Consider the following 17,500-nt stretch of genomic DNA (forward strand, 5'->3'; position numbering starts at 1 on the left):
ATAATAAAGTCAAACTAGCAGCTAGCCAATTGCTAAAAGGGAGCTATAGGCTAACCAGTCTAACCCACTACCAGTGAATTATGCTAAGCTAGGCTAACAGTGTCAGACTGGGCTATGGCACAGACAGAGAAGAGAAGCATATGCATCCTATTATCTATCTTATCTATCTATAAGGAAACTTTCCAAAAAGTCGGGCGTGTTCCTCGTACGATTACTTCATGCACCACCACAGCGCCGCACCGAAGACAGCATGGTGGCAGGCAGGAGACGCTGGCTTAGTTCTGGCCCAGGTGTGGCCCTGACCCGCCCGGTTCCCCTGCTCCTGATCAATGTCTCCCATCCCAGAGGGCCAGCGATTTCATTACCCCTCTCTTTAAGTAAATGGGGGAACACATCACCCCCCCACCCCCCCATGCTCTCTCACTAGCACAAAGGAGTTTCTTTGTATTAAAAATGCATAAGTGCTTCCTAATGCAACATGCACATCAGTGAGGGGGGAAGAATCACGTCACTGTTGTTCTGCAACACCATGCACCATGATTTTAAGTTCATGGACTACAAAGTGCTGCCTGCATGTGTGCCGTTAAAGCCCAGTGCAGGTGATCTCTGGAACACTGTGTAATCAGCTGGTGTTGTGCTCTTGTGCCGCTGCACTCCTCTCCAGAGGCGTTACGTTATCACTAGCGGAGACACAGATCAGCGCAGCCGAGCTGGTGCAAACAACAACGCAGCATCCCGTCTCCGGACAAACACAAACACAAACACCCCCAAAAGTATCATACACCAGTCCATAAAGACACATTATCTTATCAAAAGCTTTGCACTTGGCTCTCTGCATGCATCAGCTGTGACGAACAACACAACTGGATGGAATTCCCCTTAACCCAACCCAATAACCCAAGCTGCAAAACCCTTGCAATCACTGCACATAGCAGAAAGCACTGTGTGCAAATAGAGAGCATGCACTGACTGAGAATGTAAAGTGAATGTAAAGTGTTTAGTGAGGAGTGCAGAGTGAATGCTGTGTGTTGCCTTACCTCTATCCGGAGACCCCACGGAGAGAGAGAGTAGTGAGGTGATGTGAGCTTCGAGGAGCTGTGTGTTGCTCAGTGACTGCCTGCTGCTGTTTGAGCCCCTCAGTAGCCCAGCATCAGCACCAACTCCAGCTCCTCATGCTGCATGACATCACCTTCCAGCCTTCCCATTGGCTGACAAGGATGCTGGCTCCTGATGGGCTAGAAGCCTTGAGAGTGCAGATGGGGGGTGGAGGAGGAGGAGGGGCGGGATGGGGGGATGGGGGGGTGGTCGGGGGAGGGGGTGGTGGTTAACCCTTTCTCTGCCACTCTGTGTGGAGGGAAAAAAAAAAGAGCAAGTGGGAAATGCCATAGCAACTGTGCAGACATGAGAGGATTAGTAGGATTACAAGAAACTCCTGCAAACAATGACTGTGTATTCTCTATGGCATTCATTCTCTATTTATATTCCCTTCTTCATATTTGTGTTTATTTATTTAATAGGGCCAGTACTGATCATGCTCATTTCAATAAGCCATGTAAATGTATCGGATTTAGCCGGTTGATGTTTCTATTGTTTTAGCAGACATTACTCTGTTGGGAAAGGGCTTTGATGGTGCTGCTGCAAAGCATGAACTACACCATCAGAAAGAGCAGAGATACCGTTAGCTCCCGGTCTGCTGTGTGTCTATTGCTTTCCAGCAGAGATGGGGAAACCCGCCTTCAGAAAGTAAACATTCTACCACATACGTATGTGTTCCAACCATTCAGTAAAAAACAGCTGATTCTTATTAGCTCCACTCCTCAGCCAGGCAGAGGAGGTTTTAGGTGCACAGGTATGACCAATGCATACTGTACAAGACTTTTACTTTCTGAAGCCAGGTTTCCCCGTCCCTGTTTGGTACACAGGCATGCAGGTGACCTCCATGGCCACACAGGTGACCCCACGGGCACGCAGGTCACCCTATTCAAAGCTCACCTTCTCACATGACACCAAGCACAAGAGGATGAATCTGATTTTGTTGGCGTTTGTGAATGTGAGCATGTCACTAAACATTACATTACACTCACACAAAACACATGCACTAACACATACACTCTTGAAACTAACATGGCAAAATAAAGAACCTATTCAACTGAACTGTAGCCTGTTTGGTCTTCTATTAGTGGCAGTCACTTGTGGCATGTAACAGATATCTCTCTCCATTCATGAGCATGAGATCCGAACGTGTAAACCGTTTTAATCCTTGCTAATTTTTCTGCGGGAGGGAGGGAACAGGTTTCGACTGGTTGATGCCTGAGGAGACAGGGCTCTGAAATGTCAGATCTGAATCAGTCAGCAGAGAGGGATCTATGTCTCATCTGTTGAGCAGGGCCGCTAAGCTCGCTCTCCCTCGCTAACTCTCCCTATAGCCCAGCTGGGGGAGTGGGACTCTTGTCACGTCGCCAGTCGACTCACTGTTTGAACAGTCTGTCTGGGGCTCTTTAGAGGAGACCATCTGCTGCTCTGGTCTCTCGCCAGGTGTGCAGATCCTTCACCAAAGAGCCCTCGGAGGGCACCGTGTCAGAGCGCAAGCTATAAATATGAGTCTGATAGGGCCAAAACCCATATTCATTTATAAACTACCAAAATGCTGGCGATACTTGCTACCTCGTAAACTTGGGAATGATCTGCAAAGGAAGGGCAGATTTTGAATGCATGATTGCTGTCAATTGTTACTAATGCAGAATTTACTTAGATTTAGATTAGATTAGATTAGATTCAACTTTATTGTCATTTAGCAGAGTACAGGTACAATCCAACCAGAAGTGCAAAGAAGGATTAAGTACCAAGTGCAAGTAGAGTATGGTTGTGTAGACAATAGAGATTAATAATGTGCAGTGTATAGTTGGATAAATACAGGATTTAAAACGGAACTGAAAAAAATGTATAACATCTGATTTTCAAATATCAGTCAAGGAGACAGAGAAACATTTAGGCAACTCAGGACACTCAGTGAGAAAAAAAACAAACAGCACATGACAGGATGGAGGGCCACACTTCCCATCAATGAGGAAAGCAGACCCACAATACGCCTGGAACACCCTAGCGGGAACCAGGGTTCTCTGTGGAACCGACTCTGTGGTCAGGGACAGTCTCTGTTGCGGAACTCTTGAGTGGCTGCTTTAACAGAAACACCACAGTAATTCTGGAACATTGCTACATCTTCTAGAACACTCCGTGGAGTTCTGAGAGTCCTGAGGAGTTCTGAGGAAAGGTTGAGTTTGCCATGTAGAGAGCTGCTGTGAAGGCTGCCGTGCTGGTTGTGAGCAATCAGTGGGTCTATAAGCTGACAGTCTCAGCCCACCTCCAGCACAGTACACACACACACACACACACACACCCTCTAATCAGATGCAGTGTAAAAGCACAGGCTGTACGCCACCACACGATGTGTTCATGTGTGAGCTTGACACAGCAAACACTCACAGGACCAAATGCCAGAACTGGATTTAGAACAAGCTCTCTCTAGCTTGTATAGGGTGGGTCTGAGAGAGCATCTTCAGAAATGGCCTGTGGCAGTCTACAGACTGTCCCCAGTTTATCTGCAATATTGAGAAGTATTGTTCTCAGCTTTTAAATAACCAATGAGTTTAAATAACAATGTGAAACGAGTTCCCTGTAGATCCTTCAGTACTTGAAGGAGCCCTCAGTGAACTTCCTTGAACTTTTTTCCAGTAGAGGCGAATGCAGATCTTAGCTGTAGCGTTAGCATCGATCTTATGCAGGCAGCGGTGGTGGCAGGTCGCTTTAAGAGCTGCAGCATTGAATGTCCTCATTGGCGAAGGGCTAAGGGAAAACAGTCTCACTCCCACTACCCCTCCCTCATACACACACACACACACACACACACACACACACACACACACACACACACACACACACAGCCCTGCCCCCCAACTGACTCGTGCAGTCCTCATCTTCTATTCTGCTCAGGCAACCTAGATGATGTCATCCAGCTGTCTGCAGCCCTGAGCGTGTGTGTGTGTGTGTGTGTGTGGAGTGGGGGGGCTCCCACACTGACGCATTGAGACAAATGCGTAGCTGGCTCCTAGCTTAGCATCAGACAAAGATGAGGCACTATTTGTCGCTGCAGAGGATGTCCTACTGCTGTTGCTGCTGCTGTTGTTGTTGATTGGGATTGTGCAATTGTTGTTTGTGCATCTAACACATCTGCAGATCTACAGATGTCTATCACCCCTGCAGTAGCAGGACAGAAACCCTGCAATGACCTAAGCGCCTCAGAGAGGTGGAGGGGAGAGGAGAGAGGGGAGAGAGAGGGGAGGGAGAGAGAGAGGGGAGGGGAGAGGAGAGAGAGGGAGAGAGAGAGGGGAGGGAGAGAGGGAATGGGAGGGGAGGGAGGAGGGGTAGATAAGGGAAACAATGTGGCTGCTAGGAAAGCCTCATCACCACCGCAAAGAACCTCCAGTGATGTCATTTCCAGCCAATCCGGTGAGCCCAGCTCGCAGCCCTCTCTCTTCTTCTCTCTCTCGAATGATGTAGACAACCAATGTGAAGCTGACCTCACCCAGAACAGCGCATAGCCAGAAATCTATCATGCCATTTTTTATGCAATACAGATTGATCCGTGCCCCTAATGAAAGTCTTATTTTGCAGCCCATTACAACCACCCCCCAGGCCTCATAGGCTGACCCACATCAGGCTACTAATGATGTCATTAGGCTGTTAAAAGATCTGTCATGCATTTAGATATGAAAAATCTATATTCAATAAATAAATGAATTTGCTTTGCATTTTTGGGATCAATAGGCCAGAGATCCACCTGCCACGTGTAATTCAGAGGGGTGGGGTGCTGTTTATCTGAGAGAGAGAGAGAGAGAGAGAGAGAGAGAGAGAAAGAGAGGATGGGGAAGGGAGAGAGATAGAGGAAGAGAAAGAGGTTGGGGAAGAGAGAGAGAGAGAGGGAAGGGTAGAGAGAGAGAAAAAGGGGATGAGGAAGAGAGAGACAGAGGATGAGGAGTCTGTGAAGAAGTCCGAGCATTGCAGTGACCTCACTCCTCATGTGAGCCGCTGGGTGCCCATGACGTCGTGCCACAGGATTTAGGATAATTCATGACGCTTACCTCAGCGCCAGGCCGCGCAAGAGGTGTTTTTGTCACCTCAGCGTGCTGCAAAAAAAAAAAAAAAACAAGCACGACTGAAATAAAGTGTGAGGAATTTTATTCCTCAAATTCTTGACTTCACTGCAGTGACATTTCTGAGGTTTATAATGCATTGTGATACTTCAGGTCGCAATATGCTTTGTGAGTGTCGTAATAACAATATATGAACAGCTATATCAGTGGTTCCAATGTTATTTTCGCATTTTGGTTCCATGTTACATTTCCCTTCTCGGCCCCCTGGATCTGGTGTTGTTTAAATGTAGGCCTGTTGATGACTCCTATGTTTGTGTGTGGCTATTTTGTTTTGAATGTATGGTCTTCCTTGTTAAAAAAAAAAAGCATTAATAAAGACAAATCTCCTCCTGTTCGTCTTATCGTCATGTCTCTATTCCCCACTAGTGGGACCCATCCCACACTTTGAGAACCACTGGGGTTTATACTTATGTCAATCATTATGAAGATAATAAAATACTATATAAGCCTTTATTAATGTTTTTAAGCCTAGAATACTTTATGAACACTTGGTTCGTAGAAAGTGTTTTTGAATGTTCTATACATTTACGTTACAAAGGTCCTCTACATTTATCCAAAGACTCTTTTTGAAATAAAGAAATATATGGCTCAGATAACTTGGCTAAACCCCTGACGGGTTTATTCTGTTTTTTTTTTATACTGCATATTGTATAATTGTATTAAAAATTCCATAAAACCTAAAATATTATCAATCCGACGTGATACAACACACACATCTATTATATCCGTTCGAGCAGTGCGTTCGCATTGAAAACCTCTCGTTTCCGGTTTTCTCATTGAGCTGAGGTGTGCCCACTGCTGTGCTGTGCCCGCTGCTGTGCTGTGCCCACTGCTGTGCTGTGCCCGCTGCTGTGGTAGCTTGTGTATCTAAAGTACTGTAGCTGCTGTACTAATGGGCAGCAGTGGGCAGTGGTAGAGATAGCAGGGCACTGGATGGTCCTTTAGAATGGAGGGAGGGTGACGCCACGTTAACGGGCAGCAGTAGGCAGTGGTAGAGCTAGCAGGACACTGGACGGTTCTTTAGATGGAGGGAGGGTGACGCCATCCTAATGGGCCCAGCCCTTGTAGGCCTAATGGCTCCATGACTCATATCTCCTGGAGTGGATTACAGCACCTCTCAAGCCAGAGAGGCCCATAAAGAACAGACAACATTAACTCCACACACCTCCTACTCAAATGCAACAGTAGCGTGCGCACACACACACACACACACACACACACACACACACACACACACACACACACACACACACACACGCACAGTTCCTCCCTTTGAAGAAAGCTGTGAGTTGGGATACTAGAAGGAGATATTCAGGGAGTTTCAATTCAATTCAATTCGATTCAATCAAAACACTTTATTTATCCCCAAGGGGCAATTTGCACAGCCACACAGAATAGCACACAGATATAGGTAATATACAAATATACATAGAAGTGTAAAAGGCTGTAGAAAATAAATATATCAGGAATGTAAAGGACAGTACAGCAGTCACATTTTTGTCATGTATCAGTTGTCTTAAGGTAACAATTAGAAGGCTACTGTATTTAAACGTATGACATTTGAAACTCTCAGTTGGTAACTATTTCAGTCTCAGTTGCATATCACAGAAAGAAAATGTGTGATCGATAAATCACAAGAATTGATTAATGTATTGATGTATGATAAATCGCAAGACATTTGGTCTCACTCACACATTCAATTATGTGCAGGTATGTCATGAAATGGCAAGGAATGGTATCCAGTGATGGGATACTGGAACATTTGACCATACTGTATGTCATCAGTTTGCAAGTTGCAACATACAGCAGATGTACAGCACATACATGCAATGTAACACAGACACAGAAAAAAAAATGTAAAAAACACAGAAAAAAAAAAATGTAAAAAAGATGGCAAAAAAAGAGACAAAGATGGAAAAGTGAGAAGAGGAAAAGTGAGAAGAGGAAAAGTGAGAAGAGGAAATGTTTCTCAGTGTTTTCTGTTTCATCAGTGGCCCTGAGCTGTCAAATGAAACACACGCACAATGATCATATTCTAAGAGACAAAGCAGTTTACAGTTTACAATCAATTTCACAGAGATTAAATATCCTATAGTTTTGACTAGATCTTTACATCTACATAGCCAGCACAGGTGTGTCCCAGAGGGATCACCTGTGCAGATGCCAAATAGCACAGCGCACTAGCCTAGTGCTTCACAAAACCCCAAATAGACTACACACTGGGAAAAGCAACCAGGGCTATACTCTAAGACATTAGAGGAAAACTAGACTGCTGTGTAAAAGCATTACACAACAGTCCGTGCTTGACTGATTAGAGCAAGAACCCACTGTAAAAGTTACTGCATAAGATCTGGTATGACTCACCAGTCATGACTTCTATTCGCCTCCACAAATAATGCTAAAACTGAACTTCATTCCATCTTTATTATAAGTAAGTAGTGAGAAAAGACAGAAGAATAAAATTAGGCCTATTTGATATGTATTTATTTTTATCATGTCAGAGACAAGGTATGCTATGGCAACATGAACCGTGGTGCCATTGTTTCCATTTGTGCTTAGCAGGTGGGCAGATAGAGGATCATGGTCACTCCAGGGAACACCATCAGTCCCCTGACTTTACCTTAGAGCTCACTGTGGGTGAAATCACCCCTTGCATGACTTATGAATGCTGATATGCCCAACAAAGGGAATGCAAAAATTCCTGCAGATCACACAGATGTGATCATGGGGTTATTAGCCTAACTTTAAGGTTGACAAAAAAACTAAACAAATATGCAAACATCTGTTTTAGGCCAGCTGCAACAAAATACATTTCATGATCGTGCTTGGGATGAAGAAGTATAGGCCTCAGAAAGGAAGTTGCAAAGTCGAATGTTTGAACTGTGCAATATAATAGTTTGACAACTGCACATCCCCCAATATTAGTTATTTGAGTCAGTCTTTCCCATTCTGAGCAGCCCAGGACTCGTTCATTCCTTTAGTCTTTTTTTTCACATGCTTGATCCTAAGCGCCCAGATGAGTAATCATAGTAGGCGTCGTGACATTTCCTGCCTTGATTTGATTCCCGCGCCAGATCCCGGTTCTTTGTGTTCGTCTGTGTGAAGTGAGCGTGTCTGTCAGCTGTGTAGCGCCGGGAGGTGTGTGTGTGAGGCGGGGAAGATGATGGGAGGGGGTGCGAGTTAAATGCCACCACGCGATGACTCACACACTCTCTCCCCGCTCGTTCGGCACATCCACTGGCATCTGCCGTTGTGCTCGCCTCGTCTGGCGCACGACCCCCGCGCTCGCCTCGTGAAGAACTCCAATGCCTCCCGAAGGTGCTTCTCTTCTTTCTTTCTTTCTGCCTTTAATCTTCTCCTTCTTCTCCTTCCTCTCCTTCCTCTTCTCCTTCCTCTCTCCTCTGCCTGTGGGTGGGAAATAGTTGTCCTGGAGTCTTTAAAATACTCTGAAAGAACTTTTGCTCACAAGGTCAAAGTGTCTGAGCTTTTTTGCTTTACTGCTGAAGAGGGGATGCTGGACTTCCTCTTAATTGTTACTGAATTGAAATCCTCTTCCTATCGCACTCAGCGTTGTGCAAGTTAGACTTCGGAATGCCGGCCTTCCAGAAAGCCTTTCCCGCTTTCTCTGTTTCTGCTACACACATACGTTTGTGCATCCTTCCAGAACCGTCTGACAAGTCAAACTTAATTGCAATGCATTCAAGATGTGACTGAATTCTCATTTGCCTGAATAAAAATGCTATCTCATGCAGTAGATTCCAGACACGGGAGAGGAGTGCAGTGAAATTTAGACAAATGTAGTATCTAGATTACTTCTACTCCAATTCTGACCATGCTGAAAAACATTTTTGCTTGGATGCAAACAGGTGATTACATACATTTGTACATCCTTCCAGAGGCGTCAGTCAAGTCAAACTTAATTGGAACCCATACTGCTGTGACCACATTTGAACAGATTGGCAGATGGGAATTCAATCTCATGCAGTAGATTCTAGAGACGGGAGAAGTGGAAGGCAGTGAAATATAGGAAAACGTGGTATGAAGGGTCAGGCCACCATGCTCCTCTCACTCAGAGTTTCCTCTCATTACTATGAAGCAGTAGTACGCTGCAGGGTTACTGCGAGCCGGTGTACTGCAGGGTGTTTGTGAATGTAAATGTAAAAAAGGCAGTGGCAGTTCAAATGACAGAAGGTTTGAAGGCGTTGAATCTCTTAACGCCCAGACTGTCCATGCTACTCCTCTCTATTTCTCTCTCTCTCCCCCTCTCCCATATGCCAAAATGAAGCCGGTGCCCACACACACACACACACACACACACACACACACACACACACACACACACACACACACACACACACACACAAAAATGAGAGTGGGAGAAAGCTCTGGCATTCATAATCATTTTATTTCTTTTCTTTGAGAATGGGAAGGGAAAAGTAGATAAAATATAACAGTGAAATGATACATTTCCTCAACACACAAATCTTCTATACAAAGATACACAACAAATGTCGCACACATAATAGTATTCAGTCCTTGATACCGCACACCTCACTGCCCAGACAGGCCTCTACAAGGTAGGAGATGCATATGGTTTGCTTTGCAGATTACAACATAAATAACACACAACACATAAATGAGCATCACCAATCCATTTCAGATATTGACCCCCAAACTCTGTAGCGTTGGTGTTCATCTTCAGGTGATATGCCCTTGGCTTTCTTTGACTTGACGTTAGTCATCATGATCAATGAGGCCTGTTTGGTTTGCTGATGGCTTTTGAGTCTGCAACAAGGCCAACCTGCACACGGTTTCTGAACCTCGCCGATTCTAATCTCACAACACGCCGATATCAAATCAGTGCTGTAGTCCTGACCACTAACAGGTCAACTTTTGTTTCTGGACACGGTTTCCCCTAATGAAGTCCACTGTGTGTGTGTGTGTGTGTGTGTGGGGGGTAGGAGAAGGAGCATTCCCGGTCCTTTGAGGGTCACACACACAGAAGAGATGTTGTGCCTGTGTGTGCTGTGTGTCTCAGTACAGTACACTCACTGCATCTTCTGGTTCCGCGCATGAACCACCTCCTTTCGCTCCTTCAGGAAGTTCTTGAAGGCTGGGTCCTCCTTGCTCTCCTCCGTCACTGAGGCACAAAGATGCATGGAGGGGAGAGGAGAGGAGAGGAGAGGAGAGGAGAGAAGAGAAGAGAGGAGAGGGGAGAGGAGAGAATCGTTAGGGTGAGAGGAGGAGAGGACAGGAGAGGAGAAGAGAGGGGAGGGGAGAGGAGAGGAGAGGATCGTAAGGGTGAGAGGAGGAGAGGACAGGAGAGGAGAAGAGAGGGGAGGGGAGAGGAGAGAAGAGGAGAGGAGAGGAGAGGAGAGGAGAGAAGAGAAGAGAGGAGAGGGGAGAGGAGAGAATCGTAAGGGTGAGAGGAGGAGAGGACAGGAGAGGAGAAGAGAGGGGAGGGGAGAGGAGAGGAGAGGATCGTAAGGGTGAGAGGAGGAGAGGACAGGAGAGGAGAAGAGAGGGGAGGGGAGAGGAGAGAAGAGAGGAGAGAAGAGAAGAGAGGGGAGAGGAGAGAAGAGAAGAGAGGAGAGGAGAGGAGAAGTGAGAGAGAAGACCTCAGCAAACACTACCCGTGTCGGGATGCTTGTTATTCTCCCAAATAAAAATGACAAACTTTTTTCGAAATGTACACTTTTTATGTATGAATTACTAAGAGCAAAACTTCTAGATTTCTTAAAGAATTTATCCCATTATGTCCATTATTTTACAGGTCTGGAAAACAGTATTTCATAATTCCATACTTTTCCAGACTTCCTAGACCTGTGCAAGTACCCTGCCAGTAATCCAGCCAAATACATCCCTTCCTCATTAGAGAGAAAGAGAGAGAGTGGTGAGGCTTACCTTGATGGTCGATGTCATCTGTATCGCTGTCCGTGTCCTCCTCTTCCTGGTCGGGGTTTCCCCGTGAGAAGATGAGGTCACACGCACCACTGAGCTCTGGCTCGTCTGAAAGACAAATCGCCACAACTCCCTCAGCTTTTCCCTCCTCATACCTTAGAGGACCAGCAAAGAGCTGGCGTTCTCTTCTCACAACTCAAACGAGTAAAGGCAAATTGAGTTGACTTCTAGCTAAGATAACCCGCTAAAAGGTAAGACCAATGCTAGCAGGTTGGCACTGGTCAAAGCTAATTAGCTTGCTAATTGCTAAATTCTGGTTAGGCACAATTGTGCTGTTAAAGCTGTTTGAGGTGATTATTTATGTCATATATGAGAATGTCAAACAAAAAACTGGCTACAAGAGATAAAAAAAAATAGTTAAAATGTGCTCAACATGAATTTGTCTGCATATAGATTTAGTCCAAACGGGGAGTATATTGTACCTCTAAACAAATATTTGACATTTATCCTGGCAATGCTTTTACTTAAATGAATAACGCAGCTGACATGTTGTTATAAAATCAAGTCATGCATGTCTACTCTGAACTCAAAATTCCACTGGAGCTCCAAGCGGATTTGTACACGCAGTCTTACAACACTGTTTACAGCTCTTCGAGTCACGGTAAAATGTAATTTTTTGGTACACAGCTAATTTAGATAAACTTGGTGTGGGTGCTTGCGTAGGAATCCGCTGTCTTGGTTTGTATAGAAATGAATATTAAGTGACACATACACGTTAGAGGTTGGACATACGTGACGGTTGGTAATATGTGACGTTGCTATAGTGGTAAAATAAGAGGTGGGTAAACTACAGTATGAATTCTTTGATCACGGAGGTGGACTGCGCCATGCGGTATTGAATTTTTAAAAAAGGCATTATGGTGGAGATTATTGTCCAATGTTTATAACAATACCAGTGGCAGATGTTTCCTAGAGTGTTGATTAGTGTACATATTGTGAATGTGGATAATACAGTGTGATTTTTGAATGTTAAAAGTTGCAATTGGTGAATAAACTCTTTTGAGAGGTGGATAAACTCTAATATGAGGTGGATAAACTATATTTCTGAAAATTCAGAGGTGGATAAACTGCATTCACTTGTGTTTAGCCTCCACTACATCCCTGCTATCAATAGTAATCAATCAAATCAAAGCTGTTCGTTGTATAGCTGGGTGCTGTGCAACCGACAACTTTCAGGCTACTGCACTGCACGCTAGCCCAGCTCCTTAACCACTACACTACCACCGCCCCGGTGGCCATATTGCAACGCTTTTTGGTCACTTATCGGGCATCTATTTTGGGTAGAACTGCGCGTGTGCAATGCTTCACGAATCACAACACACCAACCTCGCTCCAGCTGCGAGATCACAACACATGATTGGTACGATGTATTCACAACATACCACATGATTGGCACAATGTAGTCACATGTCGACTGTTGGCGGTGGAAGGGGGGGGAATATGTGCCATGACTGCCATGTTTGCGTTACGAACTAACCCCATACATTTCTATGGGAGATTCTTTGAGTGCTGTGTCTCCTCATCAGAAAGTCTCTGACGTAGCTCCCAAGCAAATAAAATATTTAATAAGCTGCTCCCTTAAACAGGACATTACAGTTTTTTCTGAATGCTTAAACACATTTTTTGTAACTATGGCTTTTTTTGCAAAACTCTACACACAAATGGCAAAACCACTCACTGAGTTCGCAAAACTAAAAGCACAAACACTTGCACTCAGTTTGCAATTTTGTAACACACACTTTGCACAACTGTAGGCACAATGGCTATTATTTACACTATTTTGCCAACTCTCTGGCACACTTTCTCATGTGAAAACTGTTTTAGATAATTAGTTCACTTTGCAATCAGCCTAAGCACTATAAATAAGCCACAGGTAATGTACAATGGGTACGATGGAGTGAGCAGGAAGAGTGAGAAGAGAAAAAAACAGACAAAAAAACAGTCTACATGTGGGGATATTGTCATGTCAGGCCTGGATACGTCTTTCCAGAATATATTTTTCCCGGTGCCTTGGACTAGGATATTGCATGTGATGTAGACAGAATTTTGAGAGAGACGACCCGATGTAGACTGATTTGTTTTGTCTCAGTGAAATGCTATTTTGTGTTTTGACTTGGAAAAACACACTTGTGTTTGTTTTGATGTGTGTAAATAAACACTACAGTAATACTTGAAGTTGGGATCCCTGTATGTTTACAGAACTATGACAAAAGTATGACCTCAAACTGACATAGTCTACCTTGTGCACAGAGAAAGCAAAAGCCAGATGTGTTTTTTATTCATACCATCAGTGTGTTGTTGGCACATTGTGTGCTTACTATTGTGATGGCTTGTGTTTACTGTTAGATACGAAAACACCATTTTTAATGAAGGTGTGAAGAGTTAAGCAAGGTGTGTTAGCTTTTGCAAGAGAACTACAATGTTTTGCTGATTGGGTGAGAGGTTTTGCCATTTGTGTGTAGAGTTTTGCAAAAAAAGCCATAGTTACAAAAAATGTGCTTAAGCAATCAGAAAAAACTGTAAGTCACACTCAGTGGTCCAACATCAAATCACACTCAGTGGTCCGACATTAAGTCACACACGAGTGTCCGTACCTGTGGCTGAGACGGGCTTGTCCAGGGGTACGGACCCCATGTCCTTGTGCAGGCGCTCCATCTGATCCTGCTGCTTCTTACTCTGAGCTGCAGCCTGCAAGAGACAAGACATCAGCAGGACGTTAGGGCACACTGAGGACACGAGGACACACTGAGGAGGAGATGAGGAGAAATGGAGGACGACAAGAGGACATATGGAGGAGGAGATGAGGACACATGGAGGAGACACTGAGGAGGACACGAGGACACACTGAGGAGGAGATGAGGAGAAATGGAGGACGACAAGAGGACATATGGAGGAGGAGATGAGGACACATGGAGGAGACACTGAGGAGGACACATGGAGGAGGAGATGAGGACACATGGAGAAGACACTGAGGAGGAGATGAGGACACATTGATGAGACACTGAGGAAGATGTTAAGAGACACTGATGAGGACATGAGGACACATTGAAGAGAACACAGAGACAAATCCATTCATTTCTTATATAACTTTAAGAGAATTAGTTTGTAGAATCATTCAGTTTCTCTGCCAGGCCTCATTAACATGGAATCCTGCAGAACCCCTTTCAAAGGCCAACTGTTCACATGGCAACCAGCACAGCAACTCTTACTCACCAGCTCTCGGTGAAGTCTTTCATACTCCGGACGGTAGTCGCTGAAAACACACACACACACACACACAGGCTTTGAGTCCCCAGACATCCATCCCACTCACAGTCAGTCAAAATGTAATCACTGCTTTCAGCAAACACAATGCAGCTCATTTATATAATTCATAACTTAGATCCTTCTGCTGCCATTCAAATGTTTAGTGTCATTCATAATAAAATAAAGACTTTAACCTTTTTGTATATTTACCAGTTAATATGTGTGCAATTAACAGCAACTGGCAGGTGTTCAACTCGACATACATCTCACACTATTCAGCTGACTCAGCTGTTACTGTTATTTCAAGGTAAAACAATTAGGTAAAATGAAATAGGACTTTCATTTAAATGACAGATAAGTGCAAGGACACTCAATGAGCAAAACAATGACCAATGACCACATGAACTAAAGAGATTAATAGTAGTACAGGAGCACTAATCTGACTCCCCAATGTATGTGCTTGGGATATTAATCAAATCAAATCAAATTAACTTAAGTTAAACTTTAGACTTTTAAATGAGGGTCCCATTAGTGTTTATTTTTACTGAACTTACGTCTCATATTCTTTGGCTGCCTCGGCAACCTGCACGAAGAGTTCATCCAGACCGGTGCCCGTGACTGCTGATACCCCGACGACCTGCAGGGGGACAAGAGCAGAAACTGAGCTCTGGGAGTAAAGCTGTTGTGGTCCATGGCGTCTAGACAGAGCACCAGACCAGTCTACCACACAATGTCAAACAGGAGCAAAATCACAGTGCTGAAAACCTCATCGCAGCATTCACAGTTTGCTGTCTGGAGAATTCATGCAACCGGTTTGGTAAAATCATCTCGTATTTTAGAAGAAAAGAAAATCTTATCATGCACAGATTGCTTGCTGGAGGATGCTCCCGCAGGTTAACGTAGAACTAGTGTCAAACACTAACCTACTAGCAATTGAAAAGAATGACACAGCTTGAAACCTCATTACAACAAACCATCATGTTTGATAAAATCATTTTATATTTAACAAAAAAATCATGTTGCCGTGCATAGAACTCTGGCTGGTGGACGCACCCGCAAGTTGGTGTAGAACTCATGTTTGGTAAAATCATGTTATATTTAACAAAAAAAATCATGTTGCCGTGCAGAGAACGCTGGCTGGTGGACGTACCCGCAGGTTGGTGTAGAACTCATCCAGCACCAGGCTCATGGAGCGAGTGAGGTTGCTCACGTAGGACGTCTCCTGGTTGAGCGCCTCCTGGAATGTCTCAAAGTCCTGCATCCATTCCACCGCAAAGGTGTGGGCGATGATGTCCGTCTGGCCCCAGGGAAGACACAGAGAGTCGAGTCAACCACACGAGGTGAGGTAAAGTACAGTACAGTGACGTAAAGTCAAGTCCAGTAAATGACGTTTTAGAGCGTTTAGCAGATGCTTTTATCCATCTGATAACTGATCTGATATTATCCAACTAATAACTTCATCCAACTCAAACTGATTCACTCTCTCTGCTAAGGGCCACTGGCAAGGACCATGCTCAACAACGCAGATGCATGAATATAGAGGACCTCTGCCTCACAAGTGGACATTGGACTCTTAGGAAATCTAAGGAACTGGCATCCCGGAGTCCCACGGCTATGGCAAGTAAGTTTATGGATGCTCCTAAGATGCTGCCTGTTGCCTTGACAACCACTGTTGCTATGGAATCAGAGCAGAGTGAGGGGTGTGTGTAATGTTACCTTGTTCATCACCACGATGAATGGCAGCTTGGTCTTATAGAGAATGCTGCATAGGGGAGAGAGAAACGTGATAGAGGGGCATATTTAAATGGGGGGAAATACACACTGTACTGTATAATCCTAAAACCACAGGTGAAACATTTTATGTGAGATGGAATACTGGATCAAGCTGAATCTAGTGAATGAAGTTGTCGGAATGGGAGGCATGTTGAAGTTGGGCCAGCCATGGCCTACTGGTTAGCGCTTCGGACTTGTAACCGGAGGGTTGCCGGTTCGAACCCTGACCAGTAGGAACGGCTGAAGTGCCCTTGAGCAAGGCACCTAACCCCTCACTGCTCCCCGAGCGCCGCTGTAGCAGGCAGCTCACAGCGTCGGGATTAGTGTGTGCTTCACCTCACTGCGTGTTCACTGTGTGCTGTGTGCGTTTCACTATTTCACGGATTGGGATAAATGCAGAGACCAAATTTCCCTCACGGGATCAAAAGAGTATATTTATACTTATACCAGAAATCTCGCACAGTCCTTTACGCAGGCAAATACTTTATTATACTTCACACACAACGTTTCGGTCACACAGACCTTCCAAGGACAGTGTGTGGGATTTCTTCAACACGCATTACTGGTGACCTCACCTTTTCCGACGCACCTGTCCAAAAAGAGGGGTGCAAAAGCGCTTTTGAATTGAGAATGGGAGGCATACCTGCAGGCATAGAGCATGTTGGACATGAAGGTGACCGGATTCACACTCCGCGATGTGTCCATCACATACACGACCACGCAGGGGAAGCTGGAGGCCTAGGAGAAACAGACACTCATTATCGTCTTTCAAAATGGTATGAATAATAATAAATAGGAAATGACAAAAAATAACTACTGAAATAACAGAGAGGAGTCAATAGAAATCAAGCAGAAATCAACACTTTAAAAGTATAGAAAAGGTTATAAAAAAATTGTAAAGAATCGTGGTAGTTCTTCAAAGGACTGCAACTGATGCCATGTGAAAAATTGAATCTCTGAATATCTCTGAACCGATGAATATTTACATACCAGAGCTTCAGTGATGATGGTACCAGAAGCTGACCAGGTGAACACCTCTATTTGTCCAGGTGTGTCAATCAAAACATACCTGAAAATCATGCAACAGTTGGATTACCAGCTTAAACGGCAGAAGAAAAGTCATGAAAGGATATCTGTGTAAGGGACAGGCCTGTTGAACACTTACTGGTGATCGCTCTGCTTCTTCTCAATGAATTTCATAACCTGTTTGAGGGGAATAGGTTGGAGTTACAGTAAGACAATGCTGACACCTATTGGTAGGATGCAGTAACATCAAAATCACACATTACAATCATGCTCCATGCCTTTAC

The 17,500-nt window shown here is 44.6% G+C and overlaps 2 protein-coding genes across 3 annotated transcripts in view; both read right to left on the bottom strand.

Moving 5' to 3' along the window:
- The window catches only part of stmn4l (stathmin-like 4, like), a 5,753-nt gene extending 4,588 nt beyond the window's left edge, over window positions 1-1,165 (bottom strand). For both annotated transcript variants that reach the window (XM_048228869.1, XM_048228867.1), the window contains exon 1: window positions 1,038-1,165. The gene's annotated coding sequence lies outside the window, so the exon portion shown is untranslated. The remainder of the gene's footprint in view (window positions 1-1,037) is intronic.
- An 8,431-nt stretch (window positions 1,166-9,596) lies between these two features.
- gpn1 (GPN-loop GTPase 1) overlaps window positions 9,597-17,500 on the bottom strand; it is a 10,366-nt gene continuing 2,462 nt past the window's right edge. The window contains exons 5-14 of the mRNA XM_048227739.1: window positions 17,356-17,393; window positions 17,181-17,259; window positions 16,834-16,928; window positions 16,134-16,179; window positions 15,568-15,714; window positions 14,972-15,054; window positions 14,385-14,424; window positions 13,766-13,859; window positions 11,115-11,219; window positions 9,597-10,350 (exon numbers count right to left, since the gene is read on the bottom strand). Of these exons, the coding sequence (XP_048083696.1) occupies window positions 10,259-10,350; window positions 11,115-11,219; window positions 13,766-13,859; window positions 14,385-14,424; window positions 14,972-15,054; window positions 15,568-15,714; window positions 16,134-16,179; window positions 16,834-16,928; window positions 17,181-17,259; window positions 17,356-17,393 (819 nt within the window). The 3' untranslated portion in view covers window positions 9,597-10,258. The remainder of the gene's footprint in view (window positions 10,351-11,114; window positions 11,220-13,765; window positions 13,860-14,384; window positions 14,425-14,971; window positions 15,055-15,567; window positions 15,715-16,133; window positions 16,180-16,833; window positions 16,929-17,180; window positions 17,260-17,355; window positions 17,394-17,500) is intronic.

This window comes from Alosa alosa, chromosome 19, assembly GCF_017589495.1.
Source record: "Alosa alosa isolate M-15738 ecotype Scorff River chromosome 19, AALO_Geno_1.1, whole genome shotgun sequence".
NCBI lineage: Eukaryota > Metazoa > Chordata > Actinopteri > Clupeiformes > Clupeidae > Alosa > Alosa alosa.